The 23,905-nt window shown below is 47.5% G+C and overlaps 1 protein-coding gene across 1 annotated transcript; it reads right to left on the bottom strand.

The window, feature by feature from the left end:
- Window positions 1–10,648: 10,648 nt before the first annotated feature.
- LOC138804478 (COMM domain-containing protein 2) lies at window positions 10,649–23,777 on the bottom strand. The gene is made up of 5 exons (XM_069988748.1): window positions 23,679–23,777; window positions 23,071–23,148; window positions 21,770–21,852; window positions 21,097–21,270; window positions 10,649–11,143 (listed from the first exon to the last, which is right to left on the bottom strand). Exons 1-5 carry the CDS (start codon window positions 23,743–23,745, stop codon window positions 10,946–10,948), a joined length of 600 nt encoding a protein of 199 aa, XP_069844849.1. The 5' UTR covers window positions 23,746–23,777; the 3' UTR covers window positions 10,649–10,945.
- Between the last annotated feature and the right edge of the window lie 128 nt (window positions 23,778–23,905).

Genomic DNA, 23,905 nt, shown 5'->3' with positions numbered 1-23,905 from the left:
TTAAGCACGTTTGTGCAGTTCAACCAACTTTGCACTGGCTTTGTACACATGTATGAGAACTCTGTCTTTTCTAGAGAGAACAGGGCAAAGAAGGACAACTGGCCAGATGTTCTTACAAAACACAAGGCAAGTCCATGATTTTTCTCAGAAGCCTAGTATGGTTGGCTGGCAGGAAACCTAGAGAAACTTTTAAGGAAAGAAAAGACTCGGGGCTAGGGACAGAGCTCAATGGTAGAGGTAGAAAAATTGTGTGTGTGTGTGTGTGTGTGTGTGAGAGAGAGAGAGAGAGAGAGAGAGAGAGAGAGAGAGAGAGAGAGAGAGAGAGAGAGAGAGAGCGTGCATGCACCCACGCGTGAGAGGGGAGGGGGGAGGCTTACAACAAAGATCCAAAGGAAAGTGGCAATGCTTCAGTTTTAGCTGGACTTGTATCCAACTGCTCAGTGGTACAACAGGATTCTGCACAAGCCTTTTTATAAGCTGGCCTGGCAGGCCATTTTTATTGCACAAGCCCCTGTACTGAATTTTCCGTATTAACTTGCTTCCATTGTTCTAGGTCAGGCCTGCAGTAACTTTAGTCCTCTTCCAGATGTTTCCTGACATCAGCTTCCAAGATGTGAGGGCCAGCTGTCTTTAAAATTGCAGGAACTCTGCGTTGTGTGCATTGCTTATGCAAATGGAAAAGCCTGGAGAAGCCAGCAGCCAGAGCCCAGGATGAAAGGCAGGGGGAGGGCCGGGCGGGGGCGGGGGGGGGGGGGAAGGGTTGGGGGGGAGCTGGGCGGCCTGCACAGTCTAGGTAGAGAGCCAAGAAAGCAAGCCGCCTTTGATGGCTGCCCCTGCCTCCGGCTGTCCTTAGTGTCCTCAGCTCCCGGGTCAGGACGGGATTCTGGAAGCTTCCACGTTCAGTGTCCGTGACAGTAGGTGGACTGCCCACAGACTTCTCAACCTCCAGATCAGCAGTTAGTTAACAAAGGAGTGTCCTCAGAGATGAAGACAAACTCCTCCTGCGTAGTGTGGCCGAGTCTGCTTCAGGAATGAAGAGAGGGTGGGGCCTTCCAGGGAGCTTAGAAAGACCTGAGTAAAACCATCTCTTCTCACAGCACCCTGCCTGCTGGCCTGCGTGTGTGCCCGTGAGGGTCTGAGGGGAAGTTCTCAGGGACCAAGGCTCAGCCACGGCCTCGCTGGGCCGAGACCCCACAGCCACGTCACCGAGACAGGCTGGCCTCAGACTCGGGGTCACAAGCTCTCTCCCTGTTTCCTCAAGGGGCCCCAGCCCTCCTCCTCTCCTTCCTCCGTGGACTCTGCCCACATTTGACTCCCAGTGGCCAACAATGCCAGACCTTCCCGTTCTAGTTCATCTTCCCAACTGGCAGCTTGTATCGTTTCCTTGAACACATTCCTTGAAGACAGAGTCTGACTGGTTTGGGCGGGAGAGCAAGGCTGTCCGGATACCGCGTCCACCTGGGCTGGACACTCAGCCAGGTCCAGAATGACCTGGAGGAAGTCATGCCTGGGCTGGGTGCCACGCCGGGAGGGCTTCCTCCCAACGACCGGGGACGCGGCTGGCGGGTGTACGCAGTGCCCGGGAGGGCCCGGCCCTGCCAGTGCAAGCCCCAGAGCTGGGGTCAGATCTGACCACTTGCCAGTTGTGGAAAGCAGTGTTAATGACAGCTCTGAGCACGTGGATTATTGCTAAGATTAGATGGATTCACAGCCACAGAACATTTATGAAACATTCCTTCTAGCAAAGGAAGGAACTGGAACCAGTGAACTCAACTTCTGAGCCCCGTAAAGAGCAGACGAGGAAGTAACTCAGGGTCAGAGTCTGCACTTTGTGTCTTCTTTTCTTACTGTACCAAGCTCCAGGACCAGGACAAGAAATAAATAATGAAGTTGTGTTTAATAAAACCCCTGTCTACAGGAACCGTTAGGGTTACCTGTGCCAATTCTAAGACAAAGCAAAAGCGCTACGTTCTCTTCTATATACCTCAGGTGTTTTGATCTGCCGCGGCACCTTGGCACAGGTGAGCCCGGTGCCCAGAGAGGCAGGTCTGTCTTCCTATTTAGCAAGAGCCACCGCTCCTTGGAATGTGTGGATGGATGGATGGGGGGGGGGGGGGGGGTCCTGTGCAAGCATTCCTTCCTCTCGGGTGTGTGGTGTGCTTGCTAGTGAGGGCTTCTGAAGATCAGAAAGCCCAGTGTCCAACTGTCCTCTGAAGCTCTTCAAGATGATGAGCAAGTTTGCAACTCCAGTTGAGAAAATCCCCTACATGCTCCAGTGAAGGATCTGGGACTTAGCATACGCCCTCTGGTGTCCACGGGCAAAGACAGGGTGACAGCCACAGCTGAGCTGGGGAGTGGCGTTCAGGCCTTGCGAGGCTGAGCCAGTGTCCTGAGAGGTGCGGGTGACGGGTGCGGGTGACGCTCTGCCTTCTGTCTGTCATTCCAGGATGTCATACCGGAGGGGTTGTACGTCCTGAGACTGGCTCACATCCTCCAGAAACAGGTCTTCCGGGCTCCACCTCCCTCAGAGCGTCACTGTAGTTTCAATTCACCTAATGCTGAGTGGACCCCGAGGGTCTTCCCCGTGCTACTGGCCATCTGCATACTTCTCAGGGAAAATGTGCAGCCTCTGTTCACTTTGAACTGTCATTGATTTTCAGGCGCTCCCTCCAGGTTCTCCTTATTTAATTTAAAATATATTCTCGTACATGAACTAGATCCGCACTCTACAGGCTGCCTCTTCATTTTGCTGACAGCCTCTTTTCATACAGCGTGCTAAAATTCTCCTGAAGTCCAGTTCAGCTGGGCTTTTTTTTCCTCAAAATTTTAGATTATGTGTTATTTGTCTGTTTTCTTTGTTAGCTACGCCTTTGATGCGACCAGAGACCCCTGGCAGACCCGAGGTTGTGATGCGCTGTCCTGTTTTAGGTGCTGCGCTCAGGAAGCGTGTCAGGTTGAGCTTTGTGGGTGCACTGGGGGAGGGCGCACTTCACTGTTGTGCAGTGTGCAGTGGGATGTCCTCCCCAGCAGCAGATGCTGCAAAGACCATCCTTTCCAGATAGAATGATTCGTCTTCCTTATAAAAATTTATTTGGCCACATAGGTAGGGGTTTGTTTCTACATTCTCTATTCTATTCCTCCAGCCTATGGGTCAGTCTTTATGCATAATTGTGCCCGCTTTATAGTAAATTTTGCACTCAGGAACTGTGAGTGCACGGGTATGGTGGTGCATTCCTGTAACACTGGCACTCATAAGACTGCGGTAGGAGGGTAGCAAGGTTGAGGCCAGCCTGCGCTACACAGCGATTTTATGTTCTGGAGTCATTTGCTCCAGACACAGATTGTAGCTACTGAGCTTGTCCTCACCACAAGCATCCCTCTCCCGCGGGCCCTGTCCTATCTGGCCCTGCGGTCTGGTCAGCACCTCGGTGGTGCCCCATTCACCGGCTGCCGCGGCAGGCCACGGGCACCCTGCTGGGTAAACACCCAAAGGACTGAGGCTCTGCATTTCTGGATGGTAAAAAGGAATCCTGCTGGGCTATTTACCAGCAATTTGGTGAGGAGAGATGGCAAAGGCTACATGAGTGACAGGCTCTCCAGCCCAGCAAGATCCCTGACGAAGCCTTGTTCTAGAATCTGGTCTTCAGCTCGACTAACTCATAAACTTAAGTGTCGGCGCACACAGACCCACGGGGACTCTGAGGGCCGATGGATGCCAATTAACTAACTTGCAAGGAGAAACAGAACTGCAAGCAGGACTCAAATCCATGCCTGCTGGTTAGCACATTTTCTGTCTGTGGGAGACTTTTCATGCAATGCCAAATTGTAATCAGAAGGGTATTTGTGGAGCACAGATCCACGCAGCGAATTCTCAACAAAGGAGACTGGCTGTCCCCGGGGATAGGTTGAGAGGGATTTTAGGGGAATTTGTGTGTTTTTGGTGTTTTCCCTAGTATGTGTAATTAAAAGGCACAGCCAATATTGTAATTCAATAGTTATTTTTGAGAAATGTAAATGCTATTGCTTTCATACTTAAAACTATGAACAGTAAAAGCCCAGCCCAACCCAGGAGAGGAGCTATCTATAAAACAGTCTCTCTGGAGGGTCCAGACGTTTTTTGTTTTTTTTTTGTCTTTCAAAATGAGGCAAGAAACATTGTTTATGGAATCACGGAACAAAAGCCATCCGTTGGTGGGATGGAAATCAAATTCTGTTTTCCATTTCTTTCTTGCGGCACAGTTTTGGGTTGAATACAATTACATCTAGCTTATTACTAGTGACTGCCATGGGGACTGGTGGAGAAACACACCTGGGCCACGGGGACCATCTCACACGCCTAACAGGTGACCACACAGTTTGGCAGCAGCATTGTCACCAATTCGGCTGATGGACTGCAGACGTGACAGACACGGGCAGTTCCAGCATTTCCCGTCGTCATCTGGGGGCCACAAAGCTTTCTTTCTTTTTTTTTTTTTTGGTCCGGTTGTGGGGCCTGAACTCTGGGCTTGGGCGCTGTCCCTCAGCTCTTCAGCTCAAGGCCAGTGCTCTACCACTTGAGCCACAGCGCCACTTCCGGCTTTTTTCTTTTTGCTTATGTGGTGCTGAGGAATCGAACCCAGGGCCTCAGGCATGCAAGGCAAGCGCTCTACCACTGAGCCAACTTCCCAGCCCCCACAAAGCTTTCTGGAAAGAGGACCTTACTCTTTTTTTTTTTTTTTTGGGTCCGGTAGTGGGGCCTGAACTCTGGGCCTGGGCGCTGTCCCTCAGCTCTTCAGCTCAAGGCTAGCGCTCTACCACTTGAGCCACAGCACCACTTCCGCCTTTTTATTTCCTGCTTATGTGGTGCTAAGGAATCGAACCCAGGGCCTCATGCATGCAAGGCAAACGCTCTACCACTGAGCCACCTTCCCAGCCCAGGACCTTACTCTTATCTCAGGAGAGTCTAACAAATCAGCCTATGGTCTGTGACCTAACGCAGCTCAATCAGAGAGCACCTGGGGATCTCACAAAACAGACAAAACCAGGCTCTTCTCCACCTTTCCCCGCATCTGCCAGTCTTCAGCAGGGCCATGATTAAGAGCAGGCCATCAACCACAAAGGCAAGCAAGAGAAAGATTCAGGGCCACCAACCAAAGTCAGAAAGCCAGAGGACTAAGTTTGCCCTTGGGCCCCACAGCTACCCCACCAAGGCATTCTAATTGTCTTAGCCATTTTCAGTTGTAGTTGAAGGCACTAATGGGCAAATCAGGGAGCCACTGAGTTGCGACGATCTGAATTTCTCATTCTCCAGTAGACTTCAACATGAGTCCGTAAAGCAAGTCACAGAGGTAGAGGAGGAGGCTGTAAAACTGCCTGTTCTTAACTTTACACTGTACAATACAAGCGCATGCAGAGACTCCATAGATCCCAGAATCCACAAAGCTGGGGTTGGGAATCAAAACACTCCCAAGCCCCTCAGAATCGCAAATGAGCGGCTTGAACCAAGAACCCTGGCCAGTTGGCCTTCCAGCTGAGTGGGCCCTGCGGAGCCAACGGTGTTTACGCTAAAGAAAGGCTGACGCAGTCTGTGAGGTCAGTGCAGAATGGCGTCTATGCACAAGACTGTGGCCTCCACGTTTCACCCCACCCTCCCTTCTCCTCCCCGTCTTCCATTCATAGCAAGAGAGTGACTTGCGAGGGAAACAGAAAACCAGTCTAGTATTCAGTCAAGCCTGGCGGATCCCTGACAAGGATGGCAGCATGCGTGCGCAGGGAAGGGGCTCCTGGCTGTGGGCAGATGAGTGAGCCACACAGAATGGGTCATCAGGAGTGGGAGGCTGGAGGGAGGCCGAGAGAGAGAGAGAGAGAGAGAGAGAGAGAGAGAGAGAGAGAGAGAGAGAGAGAGAGAGAGAGAGAGAGGAGGCAGCATGTGGAGGCCAGGGCCAGACCCGAGCCACATAAAGACATCTGGACTCTATCACCTGCGGAGTCTTGAGCAGCCGGAGCATGGGTCTTCTCTGTGGATATAATCCTGACCATGGGTGAGGAACATACTGGGGTCTGGGAAGATGGGGCTTCCTATGAGGGGAGAGGCCAGACGGGACGGCTGGACGTCACACAGGTACCAGGCAAGAGAACGCCAAAGCAACAAGCACAGGACCCGAGAACATGGGGAATGTGAGGCCACCGCCATAGGTGGTGAGTAGACAGAGGAACCAAGAGCGGCACAGCCCTGGGCCCAGCAACCACGTAGTAAGACCCCACAGTTCCTCAACACCGGGCACAAAAAGAAGCTCAAGTCTGTAGAACAATTGTACTCACCTTGAGTGTTATGTGCAGCATTTGGTAGATGGCTACATACATGTCAACCCGGGTGGCAGTATGGACCAGAGACCCACGGTTAACATGGTCAGAAAACTGATGGGGACACTGTGGAACAAACCATATTACCAGGCACAAGTCTGCGAAGAAAAATGGCTTAGGACAAGACTCTGGGAAACACGAGAGAATCCTACAAAGGAAAATGAGAATATGGTGTTAGATACAGAATGCAAAATGAAGAATGACCACAAAGGGAGGGGAAAACACCCCCTTCCCCCAGAAATGGCTGAGGAAAAGTATACATTTAAGCAATTAAGCATGGCAAATGCTGCTGAGATAGCTCATAAGGTGAGGACGGAGATGCAAAGCCAGAGACTCTGTGGAAAGGTGCTTTTGGAACAAGTCATCAGAATGGTTATCAGGAGTGGGGTGTGAATCAGGGGATGTGAGGACGAGTCAGATGGGAAATGCTTGCATCTTTATGATAAGGAAGATGGCTAAGTAGAAGCCTCAGAAGTGTCAGGATGCTGGAGAGTAGGGCTGAGAGAGGGTGGGGGGTGCGCCGTCCCACTGGGGGAGGAGGCAGGGGGTTGAAATCCTTGTTGAAATGGGAGACTAAGGTGGGACACCAAGATATCCCGGCGGTGCCAGGACATGCACGCATGTCCACTCCCTGGTAGGCACACTGCAGCATTTGATATTTATGTGATGGTATTTGTTTTATTTCTACCAGCAAACTGAAACAGAACGAAAGGATCAAGGCTCCCCCTGAACTGAACCTAAAGGCACAATGTCCAATGAGCCACCGGCTCGTTAAAAAAAGAAAGCTGTCTCTCCATACTCCCTTAAGAGAGCAAAGCAAGAGTTTCAATGAAGCCATCAGATGACTGAACTTCAAGACAATAACAACAAACACAAGGTCGAGGAGGATCAAGTAGCAGAGCAACAGCCTAGCAAGTACAAGGTCCTGAGTTCAAACCTCAGTACCAACCACCAAGAAAAAAGCAAGACTGCAGAGTAAACTTCAACAAAAGCAACTGCTCTGTTCTCAAAACGGTTTTTACCTTTCCAAGATAAGGAAATAGACGAAGTAAACACAGACTTCCCTGTCTTTTCTGAACATCCACACAACATCTTATCTCAGTAAGAAATCTTTGACATTCAAGTAAAAGGATATACAAATAGCCTTTCGTGGACTGACTTTAGCTAAGTTTATCCACAGTTCCTCTAACTTCTCACTTTTGGGGAGGAGAGGGGGCTTGAACTCAGGGCCTTAGGCTCTCACTAGGCTTACTAGCTGGTGGCTCCATTTCTTGAGTCATGGCCCCAGACCAGATTTTTTGCTGGTTAACCGGAGACAAAGTCTGGCAGACCTTTCTGCCCAGGTTGGCTTTGAACCAAGATCTTCCAGGTTTCAACCTCCTAAGTAGCTAGGATTACAGGTGTGAGCTACCATTGCTGTCTAATTGTGTCCTCCTAGCCCCCAGGTACTGGGGTTTGAAATCAGTTTCTCACTTGCTAGACAGGTGCTCTTAACACTAAGTCATATCACCAGCTCAATAAAAACAACTTTTTAAGGCAAAGCTCAGTGAGAGATTTCACACGAAATGATTCCAAGGGTTTAAGAACTGCAGAGTGGAAGCAAAAATATCCAGGATGGAATACACAATAGCTAAACCCTAGCAAGCTGATGGGTTTTCACAAAAGACTTTCATTCCACTGCTCATGATCAATGATAAGTCACTTCTGCCTTCTCGAAGAGCATAGTCAAAATGGCAAAAAAAAAAAAAAAAATACTTTTTGTTTTTAGTTAACTTAAAAAAAAAATCCCTTCAGCCTTCAACTCACTTAAGTCTCTTGGGCTAGGTATATTCATGTGTCATAAAGACACGATTCTTCAAACCATGCCAGAAAATCCTATCCTCGCCATCTATACTTTCCCTGCTGAAACTCAGACTTCCCTGTATTCCCTTTTCCTCATTCTTTGAATTTTAATCTGTGTTTTTAGTCTTTGAGTTAACTGAGAGTTCTGGGAACTAAGCACATTCCTCTGAAAACCACAGGCATCTGCTTCTCCTTGAACACCGGCACACAGGTGAAAAAGAATTCCACTTGCTTCTCCACGCGCACCTTGGGTGCCCCAGGGAGCCCCACCTGAGTGGTGGGGGAGTACATCCTGCCACCTCTCTGTGCCTGAGTGCCCCCTCCCCCACCGTACTGTGCCCTGAGCTCAGCTTCCCCCGCAGTGCCACAGCTCCACCACGGCACCCTGGGGTTTCCAGGCATCTCCGGCAGATGCCAGTAGGAAGGAGCCCCTTTTCAGACTAACACCTCTCAGGAGAGTCTTTCCTGCAGCCTAAGGAAAGCATTTCCAGCAGATACCGACCATGGGAGCCCCTTCTTCACCCTCGCCCCCCGCCCCCGCCCCAGCTGTTGGATTCTTTCCATCCTAATGAGCTTATGGATTAAACAGGATGGAATGACCTGAGCACACACTAAACTGAGAAGATTAGGACTTTATCCTTTGCTCGGCACACAACGGCAAACACTCCCAGCACTTAATAAGTATTTAACAAAATTCAATCTGGGTGATGTCAAAGGAGCTAGGAAAGGGTTCAAAATTTGTTTTTTTTTTTTGTTCTCCCCAATCAATGCTACATATAACTGGATTACAGGTCCATGTAACAGGAAAGAAAAAACAAGTGAGGCAAAAGACCTCACACATTTAATGGGAAGAGGCAAAAATCCTTTGAGTTTGGGATGCCGAGCTGACTGTTTGGCAATGAAGGAAAACCAAAGAGTAGTTCATTGGCCACTGAAGAGTAGTGAGTGAAGCTCAGGAGAGGAAAGCATGTGTGCTACGTGGTACTGTGATGCAGTAATGGCACCGATGCACACTCAACAGAACACTCCAACTTAGAAAATGCTAACTTGGGGTTAGGCACTGGTGGCTCGCGCCTGTCATCCTAGCTACTCAGGAGGCTAAGATCTGAGGATTGCGATTCAAAGCCAGCCTGGGCAGGAAAGTCCGTGAGACTTTTATCGCCAATAACCACTCAGAAAACTGGAAGCACTGTGGCTCAAGTGGTAGAGCGCTAGTCTTGAGCTGAAGAGCTGAGGGACAGCGCCCAGAGTTCAAACCCTGTAACTGACAAAAAAAAAGCAAAATAACCAAAAAAGGTGGAGGTGTGTGATGGTAGAAGCACCTGTGTACCAAGTGAAATGACTCAAGTTCAAGCCTTGATAGTACCAAATCCTATAGTTCTCCGTTATTGTACACACCATTTATGGGCTTGTGGCTAGCATGTACAGCTGAGTGCTGGTAGAAAGGAATTGTAAAAATAAAATAACAAGCTAGTGGTGGTGCCTGCACAGCAGCCAGGAGGCTGAGCCTGAAGGGTCATGAGGTGGGAACAGACCTGAAGTACACACACACACTCACTCATATATGTACATACACGCACACCCATAAACACACACAAAACACTAGGTGTATGTATGTGTACATATATGTGTGTGCCTACAGATGTAAGTATATATGTAAATAACTGGCAAAAAAGCCTGGCTGGAAATATGGCTTAATTATGGCAAAGTACCAGAAAAGCAAGCAATCTGAGCAAGTGTTCGTCTCAGTACAGGCAAACAGAAATCAAGTTTGCAAGGAAGAAACAATATTTGTTTGTATCATAATAAAGATGCCCTTCAAACAGTGACTGCAATTCATACCTGAATAATCAAGTGTCTGTGTTTGAAATTTAAAGATGCAAATGATACTGTCTTTTAGTTGCCCTGGGTATCAAGAAAATTATCCTTCAAAAATGTAGTACATGGGGGCTGGGAAGGTGGCTCAGTGGTAGAGCACTTGCCTTGCATGCCTGAGGCCCTGGGTTCGATTTCTCAGCACCACATAAGCAAAAAGAAAAAAAGCCGGAAGTGGTGCTGTGGCTCAAGTGGTAGAGCGCTAGCCTTGAGCTGAAGAGCTGAGGGACAGCGCCCAGGCCCAGAGTTCAGGCCCCACGACCGGACCAAAAATAAAAAAAATGTAGTACATGACTACTCAAATTTGAGTACTACTGAAGTGAATTAGCCATCACAATCTGGATGGAAAATACTACTTTGTCATCACATACAAAGCTGCACCGGCTGCCAATAGTGGAGGCATATTGTTAGAAAAATTATCTTTTCTTTTAAATAATTCTATGCTAGTAAATATGTAGGGTGCTTTTAAAATCCCAAAACACTAAACTCCTAAATAGTATTAAACTGTGAATTTTGTTTTCAAAGCTTGATCAACAAGGAGAAAATTGTAATGGTAAGCAGACACAAAAACACACTGAAACCAGAATACTCCTATATAGAAGATGGCTGCTTCAACTATATTTACATGTTTAAAATACAAAAGAATTTCCATCTGTCCCGAAGCTGTCTGTATGTAGCACCAGGGAAGGAACTTAAGGTCAGTTCTGACCACAGCCTCAGTGTAGAACAGAAGAAGAAATCCAGGGATATGCTCATCGCCATCACTCAACAAGAAACTGCTCTTGAAAAACACCCCTGGAAACCGGCAGTCCACGAGTGACCACTGCTCAACAAAATCCCGGCCTTCAAGGGCGACCCCGGACGCGGAACAACGCTGAACCTGCCGCTACTTGATGTTGCGGATGACCCTCCGACAGTGGCTGGTTTTCATCTCCGCCAATGCTTGCTCCAGCTGCTGGACCAGATGAAGCAGGGTGGCCGGGTCCGTCTGCACAATTCTGGTGCTGTGGCCTCCGTTCTGATCCAGGTGCAGCTTCAGGGTCACTGACGGCTTAATCTGCTGCCTGAGGCTTCTGCTGGCAAGCTGGATGGTCCATGGAAAAGGCACAGTAACAAGTGAACACTGCCTTAACACCTCATACAAAACTCAAAACATAAAGTGACAAGCTTCAAAATGAAAAGCAAACCTTAAACTCTCTAGAGAAAAGTAAGAATACAAATGATGCCTATGGTTTGGAAAAATTTCTTAAACATGGTACAAAAGGCACAAACCATAGAGACAAAACTAATTAGTTTAAGGTTACATTAATGTATTTTCTTCCTTCAAGTCAATCCAAACTGGAAGAAGCTATTTAGCAACACTCATGAAACAAAGAGGTCAGTACCCAGGGTGTACAACAAATTCCTGAGGCCCAGTGTCAGGGCTGGGCCTCACTTGTAATGCTGATGGTGTAGCAAAGACCTCAAACTCTGCATGAATGCATACATCCTTTTATGTGTTTATGGTATTTATTAATATATATGCATGTATGTCTTTTTGTACATATATAAATAGACTGGTCTCGAGCTCCTGGCCTCAAGAGATACTGTCTCAGACTCCCATGTAATTGGGACTCATGGCGCAAGTTTCTATGCCTGGTTCTTCCTCTTATTTATGGCTTTAAAAATAGAGAAATTTAAAAACAAAACATAAAGGGTTGTCTCTGTTTTTTGCGCTAATCCTGATCCTGGGGCTTGAACTCAGGGCCTGGGCCCTGTCCCCTGATATTTTTGCTCAAGGCTGGTGGTCTACCAATTGAGCCACAGCTCTACTTCTAGCCTTTTGTTGGTTAGTTGGAGGTAAGAGTTACATGGACTTTCTTGCTCTGGCTATCTTCAAACTGCGTTTCTCAGATCTCAACCTCCAGAGTAGCCAGGATTACAGGTGTGAGCCACTGGCACTCAACCTCAAAGTGAGTCTTTAACTACTTTTTCTATACAAGAAGCAAGAAATGTTTCTTCTGCTTCTCCCTACTTTAACCGTTTTTTACTAAAATAAATCCTTGATAAAACTTGAAAAAAAATAAGCTAAAAGATGAATCTCACAAAAATAATGTGAGAGGAAGACATGAAGTATCTGTATTTGTTTCTGGGGATGAATGCAGGGCTAGACAAGTACTCTCAAACCTCACCCCCACAGAGCATGTAGAGGATCACTGCGTGTGTACTCTGTGTGTGTGCGTGGGTGTGTGTGCACGCAGGGAGGTACAAGGCCAGTAGGTCTATGCACTGGAAGGCAGGATTAAAGGAGAACATGCCGTGGCCGGCAGGAGGGCATGGGTCCTGTCTGGTCCCTTCCATCTGTGACAACTCCTCAGGCTGCACTGGACTGTTTATTTCCCTTTGTGTGTGCTATACTTCAAAAGGAAACCTGCATACCTTTCTCCTTACCCTGCCACGCCGACCCCAGTAGAGTCTGCTTAGCATGGGAAACCATCTATCAGACCATGATAGGGGCCTCGAGACCCATCTCTGAGTTTTGGGACTTCACCGAAGTCTACCTCAGAGAATGGGGCTTTACAGAAACCTATCTCCAAGTTTTGGGACTTCACCGAAGTCTACCTTGGAGAATAGGGCTTCTAAGAGGCCTACTCCTGGGAAAAGGCTGGCAAAACCCCTGGAAAAGATGTGTTTCTGCCTATCTTTTCCTCATAAGAGTGCCTATTAATCTTTTACCGTTTCTACTGTTCATTGTACTTACTCATTGTCAACGTTCCCTTATTCAAAGCTCTTTCTTAAGAGTGTTGACGACTCCAATATCTGATGAGTGTCTTAAAAATATGACTAACTCACCAGAGTTCAGTGCTACCCTGAAACCCCTCTTATGGAGGCTAGTAGACAAGTTATAAGTAAATATAAAAGTATTGGGGGTTTCACAAAGTCACTCCAGCAGAAGGAATTGTAAGAAATTTACAAAAAGTTGTAGGCACGGCTAGAACAGAAAGAATGTATGGCAATTGCTGAGATAACTACTTAGGAGAAAGAACTTCCTCATTTACTAAGAGACTTGCTAAATCTAAGTCTCCTTGGTGCTTACTATTAAAGAAGAAACAGGAAAGATCTTAATGGGACAGTTAAGGCCTCTATAGAAAAAAGTAGTGGTTAATTGGTGACAATCATCGAAACCAATTGTATTTCTTAAAAATAGAGGTAAAGCTGGAAACAAGTGCCTATCAGGCGACCAGTTGGTGACCACCCAAGGACGAAGCCCTGCAGCAAGGTTGTGTAACCTTTTGCCCTTTCAGGCGACCAGCTGGTGACTGCCCAAGAATGAAGCCCTGCAGCAAGATTATGTAACCTTTTGCCCTTTCTTATGGAGACTTTTGCTATAAAAGTTTGTTATCCTCTGCATTAAATCGCACTCAGCACTCAGCACTCAGCACTCAGCATCCACTCCTAATGTGTGTGAGTTGTCTGTTTGCCATCTCCCCGTCCTATTCCAGGTTCCTCCCCTAGGTATCCTTCATCGTCCCGACAGAACCCGGTCCGCGGCAGGTGGCGCCCAACGTGGGGCTCAGAGCGGGACAAGAAGCAGTTTCTTCAGTCAAGGAACCTTGGGAGGTAAGCATCTATCTCTCTCTCTCTCTCTTTTCTTTTCACCTGGAATAGTAGTCAGAAGCTCGTTGGGGTGCTGCAGGCCCCTCAGTTGTGACTGAGAAAGATAACGAGCAAATCATGGGGAGTTCATCTTCTAAGAATAAGGATAGTTTGTCTCTATTTTAAAACATATACTCCACAGTAGCAGTGGGAGAACAAACTAATCCTTGGTTCCCGCAGGAAAAAGGAAACCATTGAAAAAGTGAATGTAAATCTAAGTTCCATAAAGACGGAACTCCTCCTTCGAGAGGAAACAAAAAAACGGAAAAAGGGAACCATTGAAAAAGTGAATGTAAATCTAAGTTCCATAAAGACGGAACTCCTCCTTCGAGAGGAAACAAGAAACAGAAAAAGGAAACCACTGAAAAAGTGAATGTAAATCTAAGTTCCATAAAGATGGAACTCCTCCTTCGAGAGGAAACAAAAAAAAAAAAAAATGGAAAAAGGAAACCACTGAAAAAGTGAATGTAAATCTAAGTTCCATAAAGAGGGAACTCCTCCTTTGAGAGGAAACAAAAAACGGACAGAGGGGCAACCAGCCCCTCCCCAAGAGAATAAGAAACAGTTAGATCATTTGATACAATTTTCATATTTCAGGAATGGTGAAAGCCTGCCTGCAGGTGTGGTCTTGGGGCTGGCGGAGAGTCTTGGCGGACGCGCTATAAGACTGCCAGTGGGGCCAGTGGGAGACGTCCCCTGGACCCCTGGGTGGGGCTGTCCTCGAGATCGGGTAGAGGGGGTTCGAGTCCCCCCGATTGGCAGATTCTCTCTAGTTGGAAGCCCTTCTGGACAGACTGTCTGACCAGCAGTCTGACGCGCTTGCTGTCTGTCTTGAGTGTGCGTATATGTCTTCTGTTAACTCTAATTTGAATCTTAGGCACACAGCCCTGGGGCTGGTGGATGAGGGGCTTACTGATCCCGTAGACCAGAGGAAGAGTGCGCATTTCCCACTTAATTGCCCCTTCCACCCTTTTAGAATTCCAGGAGTGCCCGGACCAGATCGCCCACCTCCCCAGAGAAAGCGTGACCAAGTGCGCGTACATTACCAACCCCCGTATGCAGCAGTGTGTGTGTGTGTGTGTGTGTGTGTGTGTAATTTTAACTTCTTTTTCTTTCTTATCTCGGTTTTATTAATTTGGACACTCCTTGTCCCAGAGATGGGGCAAGGACAAAGTAACCTTACTCCTCTCAACTTCCTGCTCAGTCATTTCAAAGAGGTAAAAGAGAGGGGGTATAATTTGAGTATAATTGAAAATCTCAGAAGAATCTAAAAAGAAAAATTCTCGAAATAGGGTAGAGGGGGTTCTAGTCCCCTGGTAAGTGGTGAGATGTCACCCCATTCACTGAGACCTAATTTTGTCTTTGTGGCCACTTGTTTGTCTTGTTTAGTGTGTGTGTTCGTTTTATGTTTTCTGAGGTAGGGAAGATTTGGGTGAGTGTGACAGGCTCACTCTGCAGACTCTGGATTCAGTTTGCTGAATGAGAACAGCACAGAGATTCAAAAGACTAATTAGTGAATTGCCTTGCTAGATAAGCAAGCTCTGGGAAAATGAAGCCCAACAAAGGTACCTAGTTTAAAAGAAACACTGTCTTAAATTTTTGTTTAAAAACTTTAAATAATGTACGTACAACTAATTTTGATTTTTGCGCGCTTTAAGATCTGTGTGTTTTGTGTGTGTTTGTGAACGTGTTCAAAGATAAAAAATTGTCAGCATGCTATAACAATTGCGTGAGTTTAAATTTAAAAAATTCAAAAGGTTATGAGGTTTGGACATTACCAAAAAATTTTAAAAAATCTTCACATTGTTTTAAATGGCTTTTTAAAAGGTTCTTTAACTTGCAAATTAGAAAATCTGGTATTTTAAAAACTAATATTTTAAAATGCATAAGACTGTTTATACTGTAATCAAGTTATCTGGCTTAACAATGCATTGGCTGTTTGGTATCTAATTCCCTTGGCTAAAATTTGGGGATAAATATTAGAAATTTAAATGTAAAGGTTAGTTTAACACTGTCAAAGATGTTACCTGTTCTGTCTATCTAAAACTGTATTTCATTTGAGAACCAAGAGAAGAGACAGGGAAAAACTTAGAAACCAACAGAAGACCTATCTTTAGAGGTGAAGGGTGAACAAGCAGAAGTGCAGTTCAGCTGGTCATGCAGTGGGACAGGCCCTGGGAGGAGTCCACGCATGGTGAGGCAAGCTGGCACAAACGCAGTTCATCTAACCCTAAAGAGTCAGATAGAGTGTGTGGCCATTCCATAGGAGGGGCCAAGTGGCCCATCGTTGTTCTGTCTCTTTTCCCTGCAGATAGACACTGAAAACATGATGGTTAAAATGAGTGGTGTGATGATCTGATTAGTACTGGAAAAACTTTCCCTTGGATGTGTTAACATTAAAATTAGGAAGGCCTTAAAAAGAGGGCAAAAAGTTATTTGTATAATGTGGCTTACTTTCAATTATGTTCTACAATTAGGATGTTTTTAAAAGTTATAAAGATGTTAAATCTAGCTTTGTGGTATAGTAAAGGTGACTGTAATTCTTGCATTAAGGAAAATTGTCATTTGAGTTTAAAAATCTTAATGTGTGTCTGTTTTAAAACAAGCAGCCAAGAGGCAATGAGTGACACTTGGCCTCAAGATTTCAAGGGATCTTTTCAAAATGCAAATGAAAACTAAAGTATAAAATATTAAAGGTGATTAATAAGAGGTTTAAAAAAATAGGGAATGGATTTTTGGATATATAGTTTAAATGTAAAATCATTCTTGACATTGGCCTCAATGTGCAAAAAAAAAAAAAAAAAAAAGGATTATCAAAATGATTGCTATTCTAGTTTGCTCTTATAGGTTTTTTAAGTTTCCAGCAAGCCCAAAGCAAAGCACAGAGGATTCTTACAGTTTGTCAGATGTAACTTTGACTCTTAATAAGTGTCAGGTAAGTGCATGCTTAAAAGCTACTTCTATGTTGACCACCTTGTTGCTTTTAATTGGAGTAAAATGGCCTTTTATAAGACTCAGTGATCTGCAAACTGGTTCAAAGCCAGCCCGGGCAGAAAAACGTCCCTGAGAGGCTGTCACCTCTATTCAGCCAGCAGAGTACTAGCCCTGGACTGAAGAGTCAGGGGACAGTACTCAAGCCCCAAGCTGGAGACTCAAAGTGGCAGAGTGCTAGCCTTGAGCTGTAGAGCTGAGGGACAGTGCTCAGGCCCCAAGTTCAAGTCCAGCGACCAGCTAAAGGAAAATGCCAATGAGGCATTTATCCAGTGTAGCGAAGACACTCCTGGGACGAAAGCAATGGAGGAGCATCCAGAGGCAGTAAGCCACTGCTTGGATGGCAGAAATGTCAGATCCTAGAGTCATTTGTGCGTGGCCCTTCAAAACCGGTCAGAGCCGGGAGGTCATGGGAAGAGTTTATAAGCATGCCTAATGTTCATGACTACCTTGTAAGGGACAAGAACTTGCCAGTCCTCTGTGATAGTGAAAAGCTAATGTTATAAAATGTGGGAGATAGTTTAAATCTTAACCCCTTTATGTGCCAAAAGCTCTAATTGGCAGTAATATTGAGCTGACACCAGTAACATGAAATTCATCTTCTCAGGAAAAAGTTTGTAAACCTGAGAGTGTGTTTCTATTGATATCTGTCTAAAGGCCTGCAAAGGTAACTCAGGCATTGTGTTAGGGTCACTAGAGATCACATTCCTAAGTCATCTAAAAAGATGCTTTTTGCAAACCAGAGTGCTAAACAAGCTACACTGCTATAGCTGGAGAAAATGTCTGTGCAGTTGTCAAAAGTTAAATATTGTTCTTAATGACATCTAACCCTGATAGCCTCTTTGTAAAATAGGCTAAGGTATAGGTTCTTGGCTAGGTAAGATCAACGCCCCTAAAGTCAGCTTGAAGAAGTTACAGAAGATTGACCTTCGCCCTTCTACCCCCATTTTAAGATCAAGGGTCCAGAGTCAGTTTTGGAAAAATGAGGCAAAATAGGTAAAATAATTTTTTAAAGGCATAAAGAATAGTGTTAACAGCTGTAGGTGTGCAAGTGTGGAGACTGCATTTGTCAGAGATGGTTACAAGACTAAGCCTTCTGTGTCTATTTATAAAAAAAAAAAAAAATCTGGTTAGTAAAAAAAAAAAAAAAAGTTATTTTGGTAAATTGTCCTGGGCTATTGTCTAAATGTTCTTAGAAACCAACGGAGTCACGGCCTGCCAAGCCTATGTATTACTTGCATCCTTAACCAGTCTGTGTAGGAATTTGCAGCCCAGCACGAGAGACCCTGTTGCTGCTACTGCTACTGCTGAACACCTTAATGGGTAAAGTTCAACGACGGCCTGACAGTCAACCAGAGATACTCCTGCTTGATTCCATCACCTGAATCTGCTTCCTGGTTGAAAGCTGCTAAATCTAAGATCTTGTGGGACATTCTTTTGGGTGATATCCAGAAATCCTCTCTATTCCCACAGTGGATATTGGGGACAAGGATATCACTGGCTTGCTTGTCTTAGGCACTTCAGTGCATAGTGACTGAAAATCCACTCTAGGGTCACAGCCTAGTTTGACTCTGATATGGTAATAACCTGAGTGTGTTATCAATAGAGGTAATACTCTTAGCCTTAAAATCTAGCAAGCTTCTGCATCATGGTGGTGCCTTAAGGCTGTTCTAAGATAAAGGTTCCGCAAGCCAAAGGAAAATTGGGCAGTTTTAAACTACAGCCACAAAGATGGACAAGAGATTGTAAAGAAAGAGGGTGGTAAAGAAAGCCTTGGGAAAGGAATTGTAAAGAAAGAAGGAAGTAAAGAAAGCCTTGGAAAGAGAATTGGGGAAATTTGAAAAGTAAGGATTGTCTTTAAGACAAACCTCAGAAAGTTTAAGTATGTCGCAAATGGTATGAGTATGTCTTAAAATTGGAGCTTACAAGGACAGCTGGTATAAAATTGATACACGGAGTCAGGACTGGTGAAAATTAAAAAAAAAAAAAAAAAAAAAAAAGGGGCAAATGCCACGCCGACCCCAGTAGAGTCTGCTTAGCATGGGAAACCATCTATCAGACCATGATAGGGGCCTCGAGACCCATCTCTGAGTTTTGGGACTTCACCGAAGTCTACCTCAGAGAATGGGGCTTTACAGAAACCTATCTCCAAGTTTTGGGACTTCACCGAAGTCTACCTTGGAGAATAGGGCTTCTAAGAGGCCTACTCCTGGGAAAAGGCTGGCAAAACCCCTGGAAAAGATGTGTTTCTGCCTATCTTTTCCTCATAAGAGTGCCTATTAATCTTTTACCGTTTCTACTGTTCATTGTACTTACTCATTGTCAACGTTCCCTTATTCAAAGCTCTTTCTTAAGAGTGTTGACGACTCCAATATCTGATGAGTGTCTTAAAAATATGACTAACTCACCAGAGTTCAGTGCTACCCTGAAACCCCTCTTATGGAGGCTAGTAGACAAGTTATAAGTAAATATAAAAGTATTGGGGGTTTCACAAAGTCACTCCAGCAGAAGGAATTGTAAGAAATTTACAAAAAGTTGTAGGCACGGCTAGAACAGAAAGAATGTATGGCAATTGCTGAGATAACTACTTAGGAGAAAGAACTTCCTCATTTACTAAGAGACTTGCTAAATCTAAGTCTCCTTGGTGCTTACTATTAAAGAAGAAACAGGAAAGATCTTAATGGGACAGTTAAGGCCTCTATAGAAAAAAGTAGTGGTTAATTGGTGACAATCATCGAAACCAATTGTATTTCTTAAAAATAGAGGTAAAGCTGGAAACAAGTGCCTATCAGGCGACCAGTTGGTGACCACCCAAGGACGAAGCCCTGCAGCAAGGTTGTGTAACCTTTTGCCCTTTCAGGCGACCAGCTGGTGACTGCCCAAGAATGAAGCCCTGCAGCAAGATTATGTAACCTTTTGCCCTTTCTTATGGAGACTTTTGCTATAAAAGTTTGTTATCCTCTGCATTAAATCGCACTCAGCACTCAGCACTCAGCACTCAGCATCCACTCCTAATGTGTGTGAGTTGTCTGTTTGCCATCTCCCCGTCCTATTCCAGGTTCCTCCCCTAGGTATCCTTCATCGTCCCGACAGAACCCGGTCCGCGGCATTACCCCAAATACCTATTTCTTAAAAACTACACAAGTGAAATAGCTGAACATATTGAAAACAAAGGGAAACAAACTACTGTAAATATCTGAAAAAGGATATTGAATCAAAGTTTCCAACCAGAATTTGGTTAGGGTAGTCAAGAATACAATAAGCATGGCTGTTCTTGCTGCTCTTTTCTTGCTCTCTCTGTTCTATTCTAGCTCTCTCTCTGTTCTTTTCTTGCTCTCTCTCTTTCCCAGCCATGTGGAGTGCCAACCTTGCCTGGTCCCATCAGGTCTACTGAATAAACCTACCCCTTACCTGAATACCACGTGAGTGCTACTGTTCTTACCCCTCTTTCTGCTCTTCTCTAGCTCTTTCCTCTCTTTCCCAGCTCTCTCTCATTCCCAGGCCTTTCCCAGCCATGTGGAGTGCCACCCTTGCCTGGTCCCAGCAGGTCTACTGAATAAACCTACCCCTTACCTGAATACCACGTGCGTGCTGGTGCAGTTCTTACTCGGCTACCTCTTTTTAAAAACCTAACATAAATGGTGCCGTGACTCGGATAAAGGCTTAAAGTCAGGATAGCTGGGATTTCTCTGTTTTTTTCCTCTTTTTTCTTTTTTTTGTTCTTCCCTTTTTGCTCTGAGGAATTTGATGTGGCCACACCTTTCCCCGCCCATACCCTACATAAGGCCTAGCCTAGGCCCAGACGCTCTCTGGCTGCTCTTTTCTTGCTCTCTCTGTTCTATTCTAGCTCTCTCTCTGTTCTTTTCTTGCTCTCTCTCTTTCCCAGCCACGTGGAGTGCCAACCTTGCCTGGTCCCAGCAGGTCTACCCCTTACCTGAATACCACGTGAGTGTTACTGTTCTTACCCCTCTCTCTGCTCTTTTCTGGCTCTTTTCTCTCTCTTTCCTCTCTTCCCAGCTCTCTCTCATTCCCAGGCCTTTCCCAGCCACATGGAGTGCCAACCTTGCCTGGTCCCAGCAGGTCTACTGAATAAACCTACCCCTTACCTGAAAAAAAAAAAAAAAAAAATAAGCATGGCTAACTCTTAAACAATCTATATCTTTTTTTTTTTGGGGGGGTCCAGTTGTGGGGCCTGAACTCTGGGCCTGGGCGCTGTCCCTCAGCTCTTCAGCTCAAGGCTAGCGCTCTACCACTTGAGCTACAGCGCCACTTCTGGCTTTTTTCTTTTTGCTTCTGTGGTGCTGAGGAATCGAACCCAGGGCCTCATGCATGCAAGGCAAGCACTCTACCACTGAGCCACCTTCCCAGCCCCAACAATCTATATCTTATGTCAGGTTGAAAAAGCCGTACCTGTACATCCAATCTCCATTCAAGGCTATGGTAGCTGGGCAGCGCCGGCGCCAGTTCACTCAGAATATTTCTGATCTCCTTTCTGTTGTCCAGATAAAGCTGAAGCAGTAATTTGTTCAACTCTTCAGAGAATCCGAGAACAAAAACAGAGTCTTGGAAATCCAGTTCAGAAATCTAAAGTCAATTGAGTTTAACAGAGTATCAAGATTTATTTTTGTCCGGTAAATACACTCGAGAACTACACACTTAAGAAGGACATATTAAATTGTAACCCCCTTGTACAATCAGAAAAAAGAGTTCAGAAAAAGAGTAAAAAATACAAGAGGTGTACATGATATCCCATAATGCATTTGCCTACAAGATTCTTTATAGTTTAAAGGAAACCACAGCCTATTCTTCCAAAATCTGACTTAGTGGTACATGCAAACACTTAATCACCCATGTAATACTAGCTGCTCAGCAGGCTGAGACCTGAAGACCTAGCCGGAAAGTCAGTGAGACTCTTATCTCCAATTAAACATTAAAAGCAGGTTAGAGCTGTGGCACAAGTTGTAGTCTTAAGCAAAAAAGCTAAGGGACAGCACCCAGGCCCTGAGTTCAAACCCCAGTCCCACCACGCACACATGCACACACAGAATCCAGGTTAATCAAAGCAGTCAGTAGAAGCCCTTACCATGAGCTTTGAGCTCTCTGTGAGGAGGTATGTTAATCCTTCCACGCCATGCTGGATGGTGTCACTACTCACATTGAGTTTTCCTGAGAAAGAGAAGTGAAAATGAACACATTTTTGTGTATTCTCTTTCCTGTGACTCAAGCTACATTTAAAAGTAAACATTTTCAGGTACTCCCGTGTTTTCAAGCCCTGCAATGAAGGAGACTAAGTTGGGCGAGTCTCCTCTCCCCTTCAGATGCTGTCAGCATTTCCTTCCTAGGAACCATGACAACATGCAGAGTGAAGCACAGCTCCAAGCCAGCACTCCCTTTCTAGCCTGGCAGAGGAGGAACCTGACTTCACCCCCAGGCCACAGTCCTCCAGGGAAAACATACTTCAGCAAAAGAAAGCTCCCCACAGCCCAACCAGCTAGCCACAGCCCTCACACAGTATTTTACTAAGTATCACAGCATTCCTGCAAGGCAGATGATACTAGGTTTACTTATTTTGTACCAGTACTGGAGCTTGTACTCTGGACCTCTCAGATGCTCAGTTTCTTTTTTTTGTTTGTTTTTGTTTTTTTGTCGGTCGTGGGGCTTGAACTCTGGGCCTGGGCGCTGTCCCTCAGCTCTTCAGCTCAAGGCGAGCACTCTACCACTTGAGCTACAGTGCCACTTCCCGTTTTCTGGTGGTTTATTGGAGACAAGAGTCTCACGGTCTCTCCTGCCCGGGCTGGCTTTGAACCGAGATCCTCAGATCTCAGCCTCCTGAGTAGCTAGGATTACAGGCATGAGCCACCAGCGCCCGGCGCTCAGTTTCTTTTGTTCATGACTGGTGCTCGACTCCTTGAGCCACAGCTCCATTTCCAGCTTTTTTTGCTGGTTAACTGGAAGTAAGAGTCTCTAGGATTTGTCTGCAAGGCAGGCCTCAGATCTCAGCCTCCTGAGTAGCCAGGATTACCGGCTCAGGGCACCAGTGCCTTTTTAAGTATAAAGAAGCTGATATAAGGGACTGTTAGAAGACTTGCTGACATGCTCCCCCACCCCCCCCTCCCCCGGCCCCAGCCACTTGGGGGACCAGAGGGATTGTGGCCTGACAGAAGATCACCACGGAGGGTGACCCCTCCTGCGACAGGAGTAAAACCCTGGGGCTCACAAGCCACTCCCTCTCTGGCCAGAGAGTGGCCAGCAGCGCGCACTGCCTGCGGGCCTGCCCCCCCCCCCCGCAACTCCCCCCCCCCCCGCGCCGGCCGGCCTGCCCCCCCCCGCAGCTGCCCCCCCAGCACAGCCCCCCCGTCCGGCCCGCAGGCCGCTCCCTCTTACTGGCGGCGCCATCGTAGACCTTGGGGTTCGACCCCCGCCGCAGGAACTCCACGGCGATGCGCCCGAACTCGGCGACCACTGAAAAGCAAGCGGGAAGGTGAGCGCGGGCGCCCGCGCCTCCCGGCCCCGCGCCTCCCCGCGCCCCGCCCCGGGCCACCCAGCGCCCCGCGCCTCCCGGCCCCGGGCCTCCCCGCGCCCCGGGCCTCCCCGCGCCTCCCGGCGCCCCGGGCCTCCCCGCGCCTCCCCGCGCCCCGGGCCTCCCCGCGCCCCGGGCCTTCCCGCGCCCCGGGCCTTCCCGCGCCTTCCCGCGCCTCCCCGCGCCTCCCCGCGCCCCGGGCCTTCCCGCGCCTCCCCGCGCCCCGGGCCTTCCCGCGCCTCCCCGCGCCCCGGGCCTTCCCGCGCCTCCCCGCGCCCCGCGCCCCACCCGCGCCTCCCGGCGCCCCGGGCCTCCCCGCGCCCCGCGCCCCACCCGCGCCTCCCGGCGCCCCGGGCCTCCCCGCGCCTCCCCGGGCCTCCCCGCGCCCCGGGCCTCCCCGCGCCTCCCCGGGCCTCCCCGCGCCCCGGGCCTCCCCGCGCCTCCCCGGGCCTCCCCGCGCCTCGGGCCTCACCCGCGCGGTCCACCCGCGGCAGGAAGGCCAGGTGCGCCCGGTGCTCCGCGGACAGGTCCAGCAGCATCTCGGCCGCTCCACTCCACTCCGCGCCGCCCGCCCGCCTGCGCGCGCACTTCCGGCGGCGCCGCCCGCGCACTTCCGGCGCGGTCCGGCGGAAGCAGGCTCCGGCGTGGCGCCGCGTCCCGGCTCCCCGCGTCCCGGCTCCCGCGTCCCGGCTCCCCGCG

Source organism: Dipodomys merriami, unplaced genomic scaffold, assembly GCF_024711535.1.
Source record: "Dipodomys merriami isolate MVZ:Mamm:240054 unplaced genomic scaffold, mDipMer1.0.p SCAF_367, whole genome shotgun sequence".
Classification (NCBI taxonomy): domain Eukaryota; kingdom Metazoa; phylum Chordata; class Mammalia; order Rodentia; family Heteromyidae; genus Dipodomys; species Dipodomys merriami.
Note: the sequence above shows the minus strand (reverse complement) of the source record. Positions and strands in the feature narration are given on the sequence as shown.